This window comes from Pagrus pagrus (genome assembly GCF_965226575.1).
Source record: "Pagrus pagrus genome assembly, chromosome: 18".
NCBI classification, from domain to species: Eukaryota; Metazoa; Chordata; class Actinopteri; order Spariformes; family Sparidae; genus Pagrus; species Pagrus pagrus.
This window is the reverse complement of record NC_140202.1, coordinates 24,427,401-24,446,188: the sequence shown is the minus strand read 5'-3', so window position 1 is coordinate 24,446,188 and position 18,788 is coordinate 24,427,401. Positions and strand designations below refer to the sequence as shown.

Genomic DNA, 18,788 nt, shown 5'->3' with positions numbered 1-18,788 from the left:
TTTAACGATTCTGAATTTTGTTGTTATTTTTCGCCTGCTGTCGATTTAAATGCTCAGATTTGGCGGACAATATCATACGCAAACGAGCATGGTTTATTTAAACACTAATATTATTCTAGCGTTGACAAAATTAATAAAAAACCTTAAACAAATGTTTTGATCGTGAACGCTCCCTGAAGGCGTGAGAGCGGAAGTAGTTTACAGCAGCGACCGGAAGTTCTGGGAAAAGACAGGAACAACAAAGAAGAGAAAGTGCCCGGGTTTTAAACCTACTTGAGAGCACGCCAAATCAAAAACCCTAGGAAATTAACTATCGTTCCCAGTAGGTAAGTTTCTGTCTTTTTAGCCGGCTATTCAGAAACTATATTTTGTCTGAGCTGTGTAAGTTAAGCAGCGGTAGCCGCCCAGCGCGGCCGCTGCCTGCTCTGCCGTTATGACATTATTGGCTAACTAGCCATTTTAGCCTTTCGGTTGTGATAAAACGCCTCTGTGTGTAATGAAGATAATTAGATAATCACCGTTAAAACACATTAGCTTTAACCTGATTACCAAGTAACAATAGCAATAGTCATTTTTAACCAGCAGCTGTTCAGCAAATGCCAATCATTTATTATTTACCGGCGTTTAATCAGTACCGTGAACGTTACACAGGAGATAATGATTACACATCAGATTCCTTCATATTTATCGTTATTGGCACAGTTGCTTGCATGTTTTAAGAAGGATAATATTGGTTCAGATATTTTCAAACCTTCATTAATATAGATATTAACATGTCAGAGATTTTCTCCTAGTGCAACTCCAATGTAAGAGCTGACTAGTAACCCTTTAAATGTATATATAGGTATGCAGGTTTGTATTTAGGACGTAACTCAAAGCGTATATGGTTAAATATATCTGGATCCCTGGGAATTAAGACAGACCTATCCTTCATCATGATTGAGGACAGTGTGATAGGCGGGTTAACATGGATTATTACTTATCAGACTGATTTCAGATCACACATTTGTCTCACTTGTCTTAACAAATATAAAATGCACACTTTCTATCTTCACAACCTTGATTTGAGTCAGTGTTGTAGCTGATGTACCCATTTTCTGCTGCTAGACTTAGACTTAGAACAGTTAAAATATCCTTTAAAGCACAGAACATACAGATACATTAAAAACACATCAGACAGACAGAAATAACAATAGCATGAGATCATCTGTAGCAGCTATCACCAATACCATCACAGTCAAGCCAGACATGAAACATTAACATTAAAGTGCATTTCAACAGTTGTCAAAAAGTCATAAAAATGAGTCACTAACACAATATTGTCTCCTATTCTCTTTCATCAGGGCAAAAGAATTTGGTTTGCATGTGAGGACAAGTGTCTGCCGAGCCAACCATGGCGAACAATGCAGAGGATATTGAAAACAATATGGTCAGTATGAAAGAATGCATCCCAGTTGCTCTAGCACTTTATCTCTGTCCGTCCGTGTTGATGTATTGGGTAATGATTACCAAACGGTTTTTTGCTGTGTGCAACCCACTGTTTCCGTGTCAAGTCAGTGATGAAAGAGATCTATTTCTTAGTCAGTTTGAGGCGCCACTCACACTGTGGAGGAGTTTGACTCTTGAGTACTTGGCTTTTTGTGAAATAAGTTATGATTATGGTTGGTGATGGTCTGATAAGGACAGATGTTAGACTTTAAAGGGACGTGAATGCCACTGTGCTACTCTGCTGTCTGAATTTGGCTTATACTGTAAATAAAGGTGTGGCTTTCCTGGCATAGTCAAGCGGTCAAAGTCCCCCTTTACTGTCTGTCACAGTCCAGTTAACAATGCTAAGCCATGTCAAATATTTTGTTTACCCCATAACAACTGTGTATGTACATTACAACTATATTTTCTCAGTCTTGGGAACTACAAAACGTGCAATTTCTGTCTTAAACGGCATATTATGGTCAGTCAGCCAGATCATCAATGAGGTCAGACAGCTGAGTCAGGCCAGAATGCCTGGAAGAGGTTCTGATATAATCCTACAGTGTTACAGCTCTAAGTAACTGGTTATTTTAACACAAATTCAGTATATTTTATTGCTGTATCTCTTGTGTCCTTGGCACCAACATTGACCTTATTCCCACGCCTGAGAAACAATGAGGTGTACTGTACAGCCACACAGGGAGGTCATTTTGTACAGTGGCCTGTTTAAGAGCCGTGGCTGCTTTCACTCCTAGGAACAGTCTCTGGAGACGTCTCCTGTCTTCATGTCTGTGTACCTGTTGGGATTGCTTCATGTCTTGACTCGCCTAGCAGCCCTAAAGTTGAAGTTCACACAGTCTTCTTGAGATGCCTTTTTATTTTGTCCTGATGGGACAGATCCCCAGGCAGAGTGGGAAGGAGCGCGGCGTTATTATCCTTAGAGGAACTGGTTGAGTGAGTGTTAATGTGCCGGATATGCTCTGAAATGCAAACACGGATGGCTTGATAACAGTTTGCTACAGTGTTTGTCCAATCTGTAGGAACTTTTTGCCAATAAAAACAAAGTAAATCCCTGGGTTTTTCTGATAATATTATGGTCTGGTTGAGATACTTGTTGATCCAGTACTGCTACAGAGAGAGGGAAGAAAGATAGATTTGCCAATATTTATGTGGAAAAATATGAGATCAGATTTTCCAAGACATCTCTGGTTTCTCAAGCTGACATGACTTTTAAAAATAGACTTTTCAGACAAAATTGAAATAGGGGAGAAGTCTGTTTTTGAGTCAGGGGCCAGTTTCACAAAAGCAAGAAGTGGAAATACTGCTTGCATTACAGATGACAAATCGTGTTTCACTTGAGCTGCAAGAATTAATTGATTAGATGGTTAGCTATTAACTTAATCACAGGGCTCCAGACTAACTTTTTACACTGGTTGCACTGGTGCGCCTAACTTGTTCATTCATGGAATATCTTTGGGATGTGGACAAAAGAGACATTTGAGGACATGATCATAGACTTTGGGAAACACCCATGGACGTTTTTACCATTTCTGACACTTCATAGATCAAACAACTGATCCATTAATTGAGAAAAGAATCAGCAATTGATGTAATGGGTAGTTGCAGCCCTATGTTTGGAAAATGATTGTTCTTCGCAAAAAAAAATTATAGTCATTTTTTTGGGCATTTTCCTTTTTGTTACATAGTTTACAGCAGGGAGTGACGTAAACAGTGGGGAGACAAAGGTGGAGACAAATGACACAGATTGAACTAGTATTGTCACTGTTACTTTGTACACCTTATCTCACGGTATGTCTATGTTCATCAGTCCACGAGGATATTCCAAAACGTTTCATAGTTTATCCCTTCATGAATCTGTATTGGACCACGCCTACATGGAAAATTTGATCAACAGGCATGACGTTACATTCTGAGAAATCCCCGAGCTGTTGCCTTTGTGCTTGATCTACTTTCTCCATGTTTTGCACAGTTTTGATCTTTAATGTCTGTACGTACAAATAATGTGTTTGTCAGCGTTTGAAATATTCTATTTAAGCTTTCCCTAAACAAGTAATGTACATGTCCCTGTACATTGAGCACAATTGAAAAGTAAAGAGATTCTTTTTCCGTACCCAAAGGACCAACAGGAGACCAATGTCGCCCCTGAACCCACCCCGCAGCCCCAGGAGGCTGCAGTGACCAGAGCACGGTCCAGAGGAGGAGGAGGAGGTGATGGTGGAGGTGGGGGAGATGGTGGAGGAAGTGGCAATGGTAGCGGACCAGAGCAGAATGGGCAGCCCCCCGCCAATCGACCCGCACGCGTGGTGGAGGCTGAGGAGGACGAGGATGAAGAGCTGACCTTGAAATACGGGGCCAAGCACGTCATCATGCTGTTTGTTCCCGTGACCCTGTGCATGGTGGTTGTCGTGGCGACCATAAAGTCCGTCAGCTTCTACACCCAGAATGACGGGCAGAGATTGTGAGTGTTGTAAATCGGACAGATTGCGGTAATAAGATGGGACCAGATCCAAAGCTCATTAGGTGTTTGAATGAAATGCAACAAGGCCAAAGTGCCACTAGGTGGAGTTAATGCAGTATATACTGTTTACTGTATATCATACCTACATACTTTGAATACCAAGACATTAGTGTAATTGCATAAGATCATTAAGGCAGAGTCTGAATCTGGCTCTGGGCACACAAACCTAACATTTACTCCTTAAGCTCTCATTCAGAGCAATTTAATCCTTCTGAAATAGCAGTAAGATTAGCTCACTCACACTGAGGGCAGCCAGCTGTAATGCAGGGTTTGTAGGGGTGCAGGAAATCCTTGAAAATGCCTTAATTTTTAATGTAGTGTTTCAAGGTTTGAAAAGTGGTTTGACTTTGGATACGGTGCTTGAAACTGCTTGAAATTCTAACTGCATTACTTTTCTAATAAATTGTTTTATATTAACCCAGCTAGGTTATATTTGACACCAAGTGCACTTTGAAACAGGAAACTTTTTTTGTGTTTATCTTTAATTTGTCATCCTTCTATAGAAAGCTGTCAGGAAACAAATATTTTTGTTGTTTAAAGCACAATGACAGCTGATTGAGAGACTAGACGAAATGTTATTAAAGTGGCAGTGCATACAACTCTAAAGCGCTTTGCAGTAACTGCATCAGTTGTATCCAAAGAACGATCACGATATCACTGCGATGTCTGTAGACATTTGGTTTAAAAAATGCTGGCAATCAAATCTATCTTTGAATTTTCTTCGCTGTTTATTTTGTCTTATTTTGGCAAATAAATTACCCTCAAAGTAAGTAAGTACAGTAAGTACAGTATATACATATTTAATTAACCACAGATGTAAGTTGCTGGATAGGTTTGAAAATATATGAAAAATATTATTTTAGATAAAACAATCCTATTTTCTTTATTGTATCTATGTGTTATATATTCTCATCTTTGCTGTTTGACTGAGATGTGTCTTTGTAATGTCACCCCCACCAGGATCTACACACCGTTCCCTGAAGACACGGAGACCGTAGGACAGAGAGCCCTCAACTCCATCCTGAACGCCACCATCATGATCACTGTGATCATCGTCATGACTCTGGTGCTGGTGCTGTTATACAAGTACCGCTGCTACAAGGTACCGCTGAATAACATGATAGTGTTTGTTTAAACTGAGTTAAAATAGCAGACATTTTGACTTATCAAAGTAAGCAAAGCACAGGTGTTACTAAAAACGATGATGAATCCATTTTATTCAAGTGCACTCACATGCTAAATAATGTACTATCTAGTAAATAGGGAGTGGTTGTAGACATAGCCAAATCATTAGAGCTCTTGGATGGGCTTATGGATGACTAATAAACCATTTTCACAGGGGACGTTTTGACTTGCTGAGCACAGGTGTACCGGCTATTAGAATGGCTTCATTCCATTTAGGTGTGCCAGGTCCAACCCCCTGTTCCCTCCTGTTCCTTCAGCATGCTGGCACACTGTCATGAGCCATTGGTAATGGTATTAGGCGTCTAAGTCGTTCTGTAACAAACAGAGGTTAACAGCTCAACAACAGCTACACTGACCTGAGAGGAGGTTAATCAGGATAAATAAGAGAAAACACACTGTAGGAGCTCTAAATAATGGGAGTCTGACTCTGTGTATTTGGTGATTTAAACTAGACAATTAGAGCTGAGCACATCAGTACAATGGATTTTTTACTTTGTCCAAACTCTCTCTGTCTTAACCCCGCCCAAGCTAGTTGTCTAAGTGGTTTGAAACGATCACTGACTTGTTGAAAAGTGTTGCATGTTACAGCTCATGACTCTGGTCTATGCTTCCACAGGTGATCCAAGGATGGCTCTTCCTCTCCTCCCTCCTCCTGCTCTTCTTCTTCTCCTACATCTACCTCAAGTGAGCCCCACCCCGACATCATATCTCATTTTACGACGTTTCCAAACATTCTCATGGATGTCAAGTTGGCACTTTCTTTACAGTGGTGAGTGTATTCAGTCATGTCTCTGCTCCGTCCAACAGGGAGGTTTTCAAGACCTACAACGTGGCCATGGACTATTTCACCCTGGCGATAATAATTTGGAACTTCGGAGTGGTGGGCATGATGTGTATTCACTGGAAAGGACCGCTGCGGCTCCAGCAGGCCTACCTCATCATGATCAGCGCCCTCATGGCCCTGGTTTTCATCAAGTACCTGCCAGAGTGGACCGCCTGGCTCATATTAGCTGTCATATCTGTCTACGGTAAATCCTCCCACTCTCTCTTTTGCTTTACCCAACAGCTGATGTTATTTTGTGCACAGATGCTCAATCGTCCGGTTAAAGGAAATGTGTGTTTTCTGTGAGACAAGGAAGTCAAAAACAAAGTTGAGCCACAGCAGTGAAAATAGTGGTTGGTTCCTATTAGCTGCTTCCTTGGTGATTGTCAGAGGGTAGAGGTAATTGCTTAAATATTCAAAATACATAAACAGATCATTTACACTTTATAGTTTTTGTGGGTTTAGATAAATGAGGTATTAGTAACAGGGGCATTCAGGATTTTTCCTGTCAAGGAGTAGTAAATAATTGCTGTATTTGCCAAAAAATACCTTTATTGGTCAGTATGATGACCGTTAAGTTTCCAGAGATTCAGATCCTGCCACGCTGTGTAAATCCAGCACAATTGAGGGCTTGTATTATCCAAAGCTTCTGAGCTGTTTTGACTGCACACTGGGCATCAAGGACAAAGAGACAGAGTCTCGAGTTCATGCGGCTGTGACATTTCTTGTTTTTTATTAAGTTCCTTTTCCTTTTAGTGGAAATGGATATTAGATCACAGTCTAAAGTTATTCTGGACTCAGAATCAGTGCACTCATTTCATTGAACATGGAGAAGAAGAAGAAGAAAGAGAAGATCTGGGTTTGTTGCTGGGCCCAGTATTCTTTGAGGGGTGATCAAACCTTTCCACTGACTCCACTCTGCCAGAGCCAGAAACTGTGTATTTTCACTTCAGTTGCTGCCTCTTGTTATCACAGATGTCACATCAGGCTGCTGTTTTTTGGTCTCTCACAGAGCCCTCTGTTTGGTGGCTAACATCACTTGTCTGGACTCTTTCCTCTTCTCAGATCTGTTAGCGGTGCTCTGTCCCAAAGGGCCGCTGAGGATCCTGGTGGAGACGGCTCAGGAGAGGAACGAACCCATCTTCCCAGCTCTCATCTACTCTTGTAAGAATGAACAAGAACACTCATTTTTATTTAAATTTTCATTATTTTATCTGTAAACAGAGGGTTGTGCTATGAAATGCTTAATGTTTCAAAACACACAGACGCTAACATTTCAGTAGCCCCGTGTCCACCAAGCAGCAAGCATGAACATCAGCTGATACTGTCATACAAATAGGCCTTAAACAATCAACATTTTAGACATTTAAGCTGTTTTTTGTTTCAATTGTAACAAATCTTGACTCTCTCACTTTCTCCCCAGCTACAATGGTGTGGCTCGTCAACATGGCCGACACCGACAGGCCAAAAAGGAACTCGACAGAAGCAACACCACCTCAACAACAGGCTCAAGAAGGTGAGCGGGGTGATTTAAATGTCTGGGCAGAGTGATTCAGTGAGGTTTATTCTGGTGGTTACCTTCCAAACAGTGCGCTTGTTGTTTAGTCTGACTGTTATCACTCGTCTGCAGCCTTGTCGTCCCCGGCTCCCTCCGGTCTGCCAAATGACGACGGGGGTTTCACCCCCAACTGGGTCAACCAGCAGCAGCACCAGCTGGGGCCGATTCAGTCCACCGAGCAGAGCAGAAGGGAGATCCAGGAGATGCCGTCCGCTCGGCCTCCCGTTGAAGACGACGATGAGGAGAGTAAGTGCTGACATGAGAATATACAGTTTACAGCTTAAATATGCGTCAGGTTTCACGTTATGGCAGATGAAGATTGATTGATTGATTGATTCCTCTCTGTTGATCTCATCTCAGTTGATCAGGCCTTCTTTTCAGCTAGATTACAGTCAACAGCAGCAGCTCTTTAAAGTACATCCTATCCTTCTTGACAGCAAGAACATGAATAATGAAAAATTAATCCATCGTATGACTTATTAAAAAGCTCGGCGAAGAACAAGGCACATGCCTCCTTCTGTCAGAAGGGTTTGGATTATTATTTGGCAATGGAAGCCATTTTGTTCCACATGGGTTTTATTTTAATACAGTTTTATCCACAGCAGATTAATAAAAACATGCTTAAAAATTTGTAACAAATAAAAGGGAAATTATTGACTGTCAGCAATGTCTTTTCACTGGAAAAAGCTGCCTGCTGATAAGCACAGTCACGATGAACCAAAACAGTAAATAGACAATTGCTTCAGTCATTTTTTAAAGCAAAGATGTGAAACATTTGCTGGTTCCAGCTTCTTAAATGTAAGTTCTGCAGCCTTTCACCCTCATATATGATAGTACAATAATAGTCTTTGGGTTTTGGACCGTTGGTCGGACTTAGTCTTCTGAAGACGTGACTTTGAGCTCCGGAGAATTGTGATGAGTATTTTACACAATAATGAAAATAATCGCTAGTTGCAGCCCTAGTGCAAGTCATGCAACCAAAACAATGAGCTAAACGATGCTGAAATTCTCTGAGCTGAGGGAAACGGGAGATAATTATCTGGGTTTGTCACTGCTCATCATTTGATCCGTTGTTAATATATAAATATGGGTTATAGCAGCTTTAATGTTTTTGTTCTCTGAATGGGAGGGGAAAAAGTGCTTTATAGACCTCGTTATGATCGTTTTAGATTTACCTCCCAGGCCTAATACGAAGCAGAGCTCTGTAATTCAACCTTGTGAATCCCCAGATTGTCTGACTGCCTCCTCTCAGTGTGTAATCATCATCTTTCAGTTCCTTCTTCTCCGAACACATAAAAACATTTTGGGAACGTTTTTATGTGTTCCCTTTTCTGTGAAATTAGTGCGTATGTGAACACAACCTAAATGTTTGGCTCCAGACTGTTTTTAGTCAGAGCAGATTAGGAATCGTTATTCATGGCAATTGCTAGGTTTCATGTCCGTACCATTCTGGGGGCCTGCGCTCTTTTTAACATAAGGCTTCAGTAAATATGGGGTCGGCGCTCTTGTTTGTACAGTAATTACAGTTGAGAGAAGATTTCTATGGGGGTTGGAGGGCGTGGGGCTGAAGCCGATCTCGTGTTTGAATTGACTCCACCCTGAATGTGGTGTCCTCCTGTGTTTTCAGGGGGCGTCAAGCTCGGCCTCGGAGACTTCATCTTCTACAGCATGCTGGTGGGAAAGGCCTCGGCCACAGCCAGCGGCGACTGGAACACCACGCTCGCCTGCTTCGTAGCCATCCTCATCGTGAGTGACCACAGCTGCTTATTTTGGTGTCAAACTCGAGTCACCGCAAGCCTCATCCCTGTCTCTCAGCACAGCATCAAACCCCACTTTATGTGAACCACTTGATTGTATAACAGCCTGTGTTTTTTCCCCTCCAGAGCTGAAATGTTTGGTACACATTTCTTTTAATGTGCTGTTTCCTCTGTGTTTGTCTCTACCCCCGCAGGGCCTGTGTCTGACCCTGCTCCTCCTCGCCATCTTCAAGAAAGCGCTCCCCGCTCTGCCCATCTCCATTTTCTTCGGCCTGGTCTTCTACTTCGCCACAGATAACTTGGTACAGCCCTTCATGGACAAGCTGGCGCTACACCAGTTCTACATTTAGCAGGACGCTGCCCTGATAACCCTCACCCACATAGCCCTCCGGCCAACAACACCAGAGCGGTCCCTTTACAGCCGGGGGAACAAAGGGCGATGCAGGGGCCCCTCCTGCCCAACATCCCCTTCTAAGAACTCATGACGACGGGACACAAGTTGTTTTTGTTCTGCCTTTCTTTTCCGCCGCCACGGGAGGGCATCCCCCACGACAGCTGTTCTTAAATATTTTAATTCTGTTTATAACCAAGAAGTGACATTTCTCGCTCGACTTGGGACCTCATCTTCATCGGTCTCAGGCTCCATAAAGAGAAATTAGTGGGGATATTTTACCGTTATTTATCCAGGGAGGCTTTTTAAAAGCTCGTCTGCTCCTTTTCAGCAGCGCCCTGCTTCACAGCCACACACGTTCACACCAGTGCAACCACCGCTCTTCTACAACCGGGGCTCTACAGTAGGTGCCTTGCTCAGGGACACCTTGGCGGTAGCTGTCGAGCAAAGGGAGGCGGTTTTTTATTAAATCTCCCTTCAAAGACTTTGATCGTCATTTTCCGACTTGTGAGCTGCCACCGCCCCCCAAACTCGACCCAAGATTTAAAAAAAGCCTTCATCAAACTGGACACTCTATGATGATATTGATAATAGATTGGTAAATGTGTAGTTTGATTGTGTTTGAGCTGTCAGTCACCAGATGTGCTTTCCTCACCGCTGTTAAGAATGGTTAAAATGTGTTTTTTTCCCCACATTAGACACACGAAACCAAATCTCTGACGCTGCAGCGAGTCACACCCCGAAAGATTCACACTTGATTCTCACGGGGGGGAAAAAAGTGGAAGATTTATTGTCTCTAGATTTGAAATATGAGTACTATTGTGACACTGACTCATCAGATATTTCACCGTGATTATTTGCCCTTAAATCACATTTGAATTCAGAGCATGCAGAGGGAGGAAAGTTCACATACACACACACACATACACACACACACACACACACACACACTGACACACTCACACCTGAGACTTGCCTGCCATGTCAGTCACGTACTGTCAGCCACTGAGCAGTTCTGCTGGAGCAGTCGGAGGTTCAGTGCCTTGCTCAAGGGCATTTCAGTAGTAGTAGTTGATGTTGTTGTTATTGTGGGACAGAAATGTGCTTTTCATTCTCCTTCCTGACTGAGATTTGATTTTTTTTTTTGTTTATTTTCCAACCTGTCCAGGGATTGTAACCTGTGATCATCTGGTCACAAACTCTGAACCTTTAGGCTATAGCTGCCCTCATGACGCTCGCCTGGTGCTGTCTGGAACTATGCTACATCAAAAAAACAAATGATTTCGATGATACACAGATAACTGTTGTGTGTTTTTTTTTTTTCAAGATATGCAGATGAGAAACTTTGTACTTTTTGAAACATGGGGGTACATGTCAACAGGGTTCCTACACATATCAGAAAAATCTGGGAAAGACTGAAAACAAGCAAAACTTTTGACAGACATTCTGTGTGTGTATTGAGGAAACCACTAAATCCTGATGAATGAGGGAGTCGTAGATTTAGTTTGATTTGATACTTGAATTTGTGAAGATTTTTGGAAAAGTTATAAAGCATTATTTGCTAAACTGGCTATTTTTAGTCGGGTTAAACTCAAACCAAAAAGTTTAAATCAAGGCGATTATGTATAAACAATCGAGATGTGTATGAACCCAAGCTTCTGAGCTGATGCTGGCTGATAGTAGAGGACGAGCTGCACTGATCGCTCTGTCGTAGTTGCACTCGAGTTTCATGCTTGCAGAGACGAAACCAAGAGGGAACAACGTAGTAATATGTGTTCTGAATCTTTTTTTTTTTTTTTCTTCTTCCCTTTTTGTTTATAGGGAGTATGTTGGGTGACTGGCTTTTTTTCTGTCCTTCACATGCATATGTGTGTTATGCAAGGTTATTCAATTCAGATTTTGTTTTTTAATAAATAACGAAAATTAAAATGTTCTTTTGTCTGTTGAGTCTTGACATGCGGATTCTCAAGTCTCCGATTTCCACTTTTTGTCGGTGTGTGAGCGAGTGTGGACCACAGAACAGCACTTGTGTTAAAATATGGGTGTGTCCAGTAAGAGAGGAGCACAGTTAACCCTCGATCACATGTACAAATATCACGTGTAGGTACAAGGCTGCAGGAAATCTGCACCAATGAAAAGAGTGTCAGTTCCAGTTTCTGTCATTATTTACAGACAAACCAATATAATAATAATAAATAGCTACAGGACAGTTTTTACAGTAGGGAATTTAAACGGGTTCGCAGTCAGATTACTTGTCATTGTGAGAACTTGTCAGGCTTCCTGCATGGCATCACACACCAGTCGTCAATGATACAGAGGCAGTACTCTTTAAGAAAGTTCTTGGTCAGGCACATCCATCCTAGCAATTTATCATTTGAACAGTGGTGGCAGGAGCATTTAGATCCTATATTTAAAGCAGCTAAGAGAAACTTCCAATTTGTTGAGTCTGGCCATCAAAAACAGATAAAGCTTTGTGATGTTACCCTCCACACAGAGGTCAAAGGTCAGGGGAGCAGCACCCCTGGAGCTGCCTTTTGCTTCAACACTGCTACAAAAACACCTTTGTCTCTCCTGCATCATCTGCACTGATTTCCAGTGCGACTGACGCAAAGCATTTTCTGCAGACGGTGGGAACATTGTGGAAATTCCTCGGCGTGCTGATACACTGGCATCCCGCGCTCGGCGTCCCCCGATGCCAACTGGCCGACGGGCGCAATTGGCCCGTTGCCTGGAGCGCTGGACGCATTAACTGTCACCATGGGGACCGTTTGGCCTGGCTGGCCGGGACAGTGGCACAGTATGGCAGTTTACCCAGAATGTTTAGCCTCATACTGTGACTTACCTAACAAGCCCTCAGCGAGGCCTCATTCTGGCTTGTGAATCCTCGGCTGGTGAACGACTACAGAGTTAATTCCAAAAGGCTTCTCGTGCATCTATTCCAGACACCTGTTCTGGTCAGATTAGGTTACAGCATGCACTTGAGGCTGTTGGGCTGCTTTCCCAGGAAAGATTAAGACTATTTTCTCCTGATGGTGATGAAGAGTCCCCATTGAAAGAAATAGTTTCCGTTTTGTTTCTCTTCCCACAGATGTTAAATTAGACGTCACATTTCTTTGCAGGCCTTCGAGCTCGTTTAACTGACAAATGAGACTATACTGAACTGAACTAATCCGTCAATCACTTTTATCCGCAGCAGACGCTGTGGCTGTGTGTCACACTATTGTGCATTAGAGGTTTCCCAGGATAGCTCTGCTAAGGGGATTACTGTACAGGGAGGGATATCTGCTCCATGTGAGGTACGTAAGACTTGAATAATCACTCCAGACGAGCAACAAGCACAGACGCTCGACCAGACAGGAGAAAGAAGACAAAGCCTTTACACGAAGAAGGTGAATAAAAGCATATAAGAGATGTCTAAGGACAAGCTGGAGAGCCTGGTGAAGCACATGGAGGAGACGCTCTCGGAGATGGAGCAGCTGAAGCTGCACTGCGGGAAGCAGAGCGAGGAGCTGAGCCAGCTGGTGGTGGAGCTCCGGAGAGAGAACCAGGAGCTGGTGGAGAAATACACCCAGCTAGCCGGTGAGATGAAGGAGGCCAAGGAGATAATAGAACAGCTACAGGACACGAAATATGCCTTTAATGCAAAGGAGAGGCAGGCGCAGAAGCTCAGCCGGCAGCTCTGAAGGCCCACGAGGAGGATGGAAACATGGCTGGATGTGACCTGGGTGCAGTGAAAACAGAGTCCTGGAGGACAAGGCAGATGGAAAGAACAGCTCGTTGCAGAAGATTTCTAAATACTGGGTGGGCACGAAGGCTAAACCGGGCACAGCTGTTTTCTTTAACATATAGAAAGTGTTTTTCTGTCTGCATTTACATTTTAGGCATGGAGGGGATTGGATGCATGGCTTAGTAATTTGAATGTTAGCTTAAATCCTGTGGCTTAGGGCTCCTTTTAAAGCCACGGATAGACTTAATGACCAGGAATCAAAACTGGAGGTCTCATGTGGAAAATGTGGAGTCTGGTTGAAAGGGGGGGTTTTCAAAAGTTTGTTCATAAGGCATTGTGCTCATTAGGCTTCTATAATTAAAACAAGAACATGCCCGGAAGCGAGGCTGCACCGCCCCCGTAAAGGTTTTATTTGGATGTTATTTTTGGGTTTGTTCAGTGACCAGGAGAAGTGGGTGGTCACCGGCTGTGTGTTTGAGCGAAAGTGTTAAAAATACCTGATTTTCTTTCTTCCCACCCTCGACCTTGTGAGATGTGAGACTTGAAGGTGCCTCCTGCCACACTGGGTTACAGGATGTAGAGACACAGACAAGAAAGAAGCAAATGTGTTATTCATTCATCAATTCCTTCATTCATTCATGTACCCCAATAAAGTGTTGCAAATGTTCAGTTTGTTTAAATCCTCCGCAGATTTCTGAAGCTGACGATCACTCGAGTTTCGGACTTTTTGCATCATGTACAACTTTGTGATTTTTGTGGGCAAAGTCAAAACTAAAAAACACCTAAAGAAGGTTTGATGTGTTTTTATTGAAACTAGATTTGCTGTTAAACGTCTTATTGCCTACACCAGTGGGCACAAACACACGGAGACGCAACTCAACCAAAGATGTGGATCGTCTCACTTGACGGACTTTTAGATTATATTGTGACCCTTCATAAGTCTCATCCCCACTTTATAACAACAAGATAAATTATTTCAGGTCTCAACAAAGTATAATAAGGTAACTGATTAAATGTCTGTAGGTTTATTTCTGGTGGTGGGGGATGTAAGAGTGTTATAAATCAGAGTGACACGTCAGAAAGTCTGCCAAGTCTGATGATGGCGATACAGGAAAGGTAATTAGGTAACCAAAATCAAGAGGTGTCTTCCAGCTGGAGGTGTCGAATGTTAGGTCGATCCATATTCAGACAGATTTGGTCTCTAACAGTGAGAGTTGAAGTGTGTGAGAGGAACTGCAGATGTTAAAATTCCTGTTTTCTCGAAAAGCTTCTTCTCCAATTTTGGCCTCAGGCTTCAAAGTTTATTTGAAGAGAGAGTTTATTTTAGAGACCTCAGAAAACTCAAGTTCAGCAGTTGCTCACTCACCGGCCAGAGTCAGAAACTGAAGTGAAAGTTGAGTTTGTAGGTCCATCAAACAGACTTACACCATATCAACACAATTATCTCCTGACTTTTTCTTATAACAGTGGTGGAAAGAAACTAACTGCATTTACTCAAGTACTTTCCTTTTGTACAAGTACTGTAAAATTTGAAGTACTTAAACTTTGCTCAAGCATTTCCATTTAATGCCACTCTACTGCAGTTACTCCACTACATTTATCAACTACGACATATAATCCAGCTAATAAAATATGATGCGTTGTTATCGATTAAACTACCCAACACTATATAAAAATACACATGACATGCATCAACAATAATATTATCATAATGTATGACAGTATAACAGTCTTAAGGGCCATTTTACTGGGTTGAATACTTACTTTTGTTACTTTAAATACATTTCACTAACAATACTATTGTATAATATCTTCCTCCACTGCTGCTTTATACCGGTAATGAAATCAGAAAACACAGTATATTGTGGTGAATATGTTGGATTATGGTGCACAAGCAACGTAATTAGAGAAACTGGATGGACATGATCTGCTTTTTCGGGAGCTATAAGTTGACGGCGAGCTTGACTTTTCCCACAGGAAGACTAAGATGTGACAACAGGAACTGCTGTAACGTGACTTCTGTTGATGGTCCATTGAACTTAAGTGGTGTTTCGACTTGCATCAAGCAGGGCAGACACGCAGCTTGCATTTTGTTTTGAGTTTTCCTTCCCCTTTCGAAAGCTCATGGTTACCTGTGAAACGCTTTGATTTTAAACATTTAGACTAAAGTCATCCAGTCTGGCCTAAACATGGACAAATGATCCCTTAGTGAAACCAGACAAATAAACATGTGGCTTGAGTGGGTTCTGGTGGCGTTGAGATTGTTTTTCTTTGGTTTTTACTCACATGTGAAAAAGAAAAATGGCTCTCCAGCAGCAGTTTCACACTCTTTCATGAAAAAAATGAAGAATAAGAAAACCCCATCAAAGAAGAAAACAGTAGGAAGTCGGCACAAGACGGGTAAACATAACACCCAAGATGTATTTTTTACAATCCTTTTTACAAACTGCATAACTTCAGAAGTTTGGGTGGTTGGGATGTTTTAGAAAACCACACCCCCTGAAGAGACAAAAGGAGAGGGGAGGGGTACAGTCTTTTTTGGGAAACATATATTGGCAGTGGTTCAAACACAGCTGTAGTAGTGGCTGAGGTGGTTTTCCTCCTTAAAACCCCAAATATTCACATTTTTGAGTCAAAGAGCCTTTGTGTTTTTGTTTATTTGAGATCAGTCTCCTGAATTATTGAGAACACAGCTGATCAAGTTTGTTTCTTTAAACCTAATCTATAATTCGGGGTTCTGGAGACCGCCCCTCTTTAGCAGCTCAAAATAAAGACATCGTTTATTATCTTCATACCTCATGACTTTTTCTAATTTTATGAAAATTGCTCTGAAGCACAATTTTGAATTGATGACATGTTTTTAAGACTGCCTCGGAGACTCTAGCTGTCATCATCATCTTGCGAAATACAATTATACGTGTCGACAGTAATTTTTGTGCTCACAAAAAACCCAAATGAGTGTCTTTGAATTTATGGCACTGGAGTTTTATATTTGTTTATGTGCGGTTTAACAGACCCCCCAAAATAAGTAACATCACTTTGCAGAATTACATGTGTTAAACTTTTCTGTCAACATAAAGAAAAAGCAAAATCTCACTGCCAACTTTGTGTAAAAGGGAACGGTCTACTTTTAGTTTAAGTCAAATCAAATATCTAAAAAGGGAAAACATGGCTGATTTTACTGTTGACAACAACTGATTTTATTGTTGTTGATGTTATTTTCAGCCACGTTAGCAGCATGGCTCTAGGAATGGCAATGTCCATAGGTTGGTCCACAACTTTGCTTTAGACTGACATATCTCAACAACTATTTGATGGATTGTCACGACACTTTGTACAAATATTCATGGTCCTCAGAGGTTGAATCCTGCCGATTCCAGTGATTCTTTGACTTGTCTTCTGGCGCCACCATCAGGTCAAAGCTTTGACTTATTCTGTGAAATATCTACACATCTAGCCTACATGATTCAAAACAGAAACCTGTCATGGTTCCCAGATGATGTATCCTGATGATTTTCTGACCTTTCAGCAAAACTAGTGACTTTTTAGCATTGCAATTGTGAGCATGTTAGCATGCTGATGTCAGCTTTTGCTGTACCTACATCAAAGTCTGTTCAGAGGGGTAGTACTATTGCACATGTAGAAAAAAGGTGTATGAATCCTGTTGTGGCACCAGAGGGAGCTGCACAGGATCGAATTAAAGAAATCTGCATATGGAGCCAGAGTGTCACTTTCTAGTGATCAGCACCTCATTAAAACCCTTGATGTGCATTGCTTATTTATGATATTTGTGCAAAATGTGTCATAACATGTTCACATTACATGTTTATTACCTGATTTTCATGTCGGCAGGTGAAGGCGAAGGTGGTGGAAACCGGTGACTGTAGTTCAAGTCTGCAAATAGCAGCAAAATTCAAATTCAAAACATCATTGCAGACTCAGAGTCCAGATAACATACAAGACATTACATCAAATAAATTACAAACAAACGCTTGCAGTGCTAAGACTTATGTTAGATAAAACCAGGATGATTTTATTTTCAGACACTTTAAGGTGGCATATACATTTATACGTAAGATTTCTTAAAACAGCTCGGAAAGTACTGACTCCTGCAGCAACAGACATTTGTGAGGACCCAAATGCAAGACACTCTGGAGGCAGGCAGGATTAAGAACAAAAAGGGGGCTTTAATAAGCAGCCGAAATCCAAAAAAATCGTCAAAAACAAATGCAAAATGCCAAGAATACAAAGTAACAGCACACAAGCTCAAAAACAAAGTACCAACCAAGAGCAAAGTACAAATCATTAAAGACGGGAGCAAACAGAAATGCAAAGCCAGGAACAAAAAAACATTAAACATACCACAGGGAGACACTGGAAGGCTCAGGAAATAGCTCAGGAAATAACACAGGTGTGTAACACAGGTGAGTAACAGGTGAAACACAGGATGAACTGACAAAGACATCAGGAGCACACAAACTATATACACACAAGGGCTGATTACTAACAAGACACAGGTGGACACAGAAGAAAGGCGGCAGACTCACACAAAGGGAGGAAATGAAAAGCAACACACGACACACGAGGGCAAAACTTCAAAATAAAATGGGAAAACACAGAAACACAAACTGAAACATGACATAAAGCTACTTGAAGTCTCTGTACGCTTGATTTTCTGTTGTTTGGCCACAAGTGTGCAGCGACACTTTCTCTCCATATGAGAGCATGTTTGCTTGTGCATACATCTTCTGGCCTTACCTATAAATATCATCATCATCTGTTAATAAAATATCCAAGATATTAAACCTTATCAGCGACCTCAAGATTGTTATCAGACAGTTTGAAGAGACGCTCTGCCACAGGGTTTCAACATTTGTAAGCGTGACACAGCTGGATATTTTTTAGGAGACCGTGGGACAATTTCAAGCCGCGTTTGTGTCGACAAAACATGTATTTTAAGCCAAACCATGATTGTTTTCCTAACACTGACACGGTGGGTTTTGTGCCGAAACCTAAGTAGAGGATTAGCACGAATCTCTGACTGAATGTTAGTTGCATTGTGGGTAACATAGGCACCAGATATTGACAAGGACGAAGAACGCCAGGAATAAAAATGATGTTTCTGCAGAATCTATTTTGAATCTATACATCCTTATAATGAGGACGTACAGTCACTGTCACCAATTAAAAGGGAAACATGATCGCAGAGTCCAACCAAACATACAATCCCACGTTCTTCTCTTAGGACAATGTGAGGTAACATTTGGGAGCCATTTCCAGCTAAAGATTACAACCCTGCCTTTCCATTAGACCCAAAACTCTCACAGGAGATGACTCT

General features: G+C 41.8%; 1 protein-coding gene and 1 long non-coding RNA gene across 3 annotated transcripts; one reads left to right on the top strand and one right to left on the bottom strand.

The window, feature by feature from the left end:
• Nucleotides 1–181: 181 nt before the first annotated feature.
• On the top strand, nt 182–11,656 carry psen1 (presenilin 1). Of its 2 annotated transcripts, none has more exons than XM_084381829.1 (11): nt 182–322; nt 1,344–1,429; nt 3,609–3,949; nt 4,970–5,111; nt 5,811–5,878; nt 6,002–6,222; nt 7,083–7,181; nt 7,441–7,533; nt 7,648–7,821; nt 9,203–9,321; nt 9,527–11,656. In XM_084381829.1, exons 2-11 carry the CDS (start codon nt 1,394–1,396, stop codon nt 9,680–9,682), a joined length of 1,449 nt encoding a protein of 482 aa, XP_084237955.1. In that variant the 5' UTR covers nt 182–322; nt 1,344–1,393; the 3' UTR covers nt 9,683–11,656. The 2 variants fall into 2 exon arrangements, with proteins under 2 accessions (XP_084237955.1, XP_084237954.1); XM_084381828.1 differs by having other exon boundaries at nt 182–326.
• On the bottom strand, nt 7,772–17,896 carry LOC311274281. Its single transcript, XR_014624737.1, has 3 exons — nt 17,813–17,896; nt 17,284–17,344; nt 7,772–7,828 (listed from the first exon to the last, which is right to left on the bottom strand). It is a non-coding gene; the product is annotated as an uncharacterized lncRNA (long non-coding RNA).
• Between the last annotated feature and the right edge of the window lie 892 nt (nt 17,897–18,788).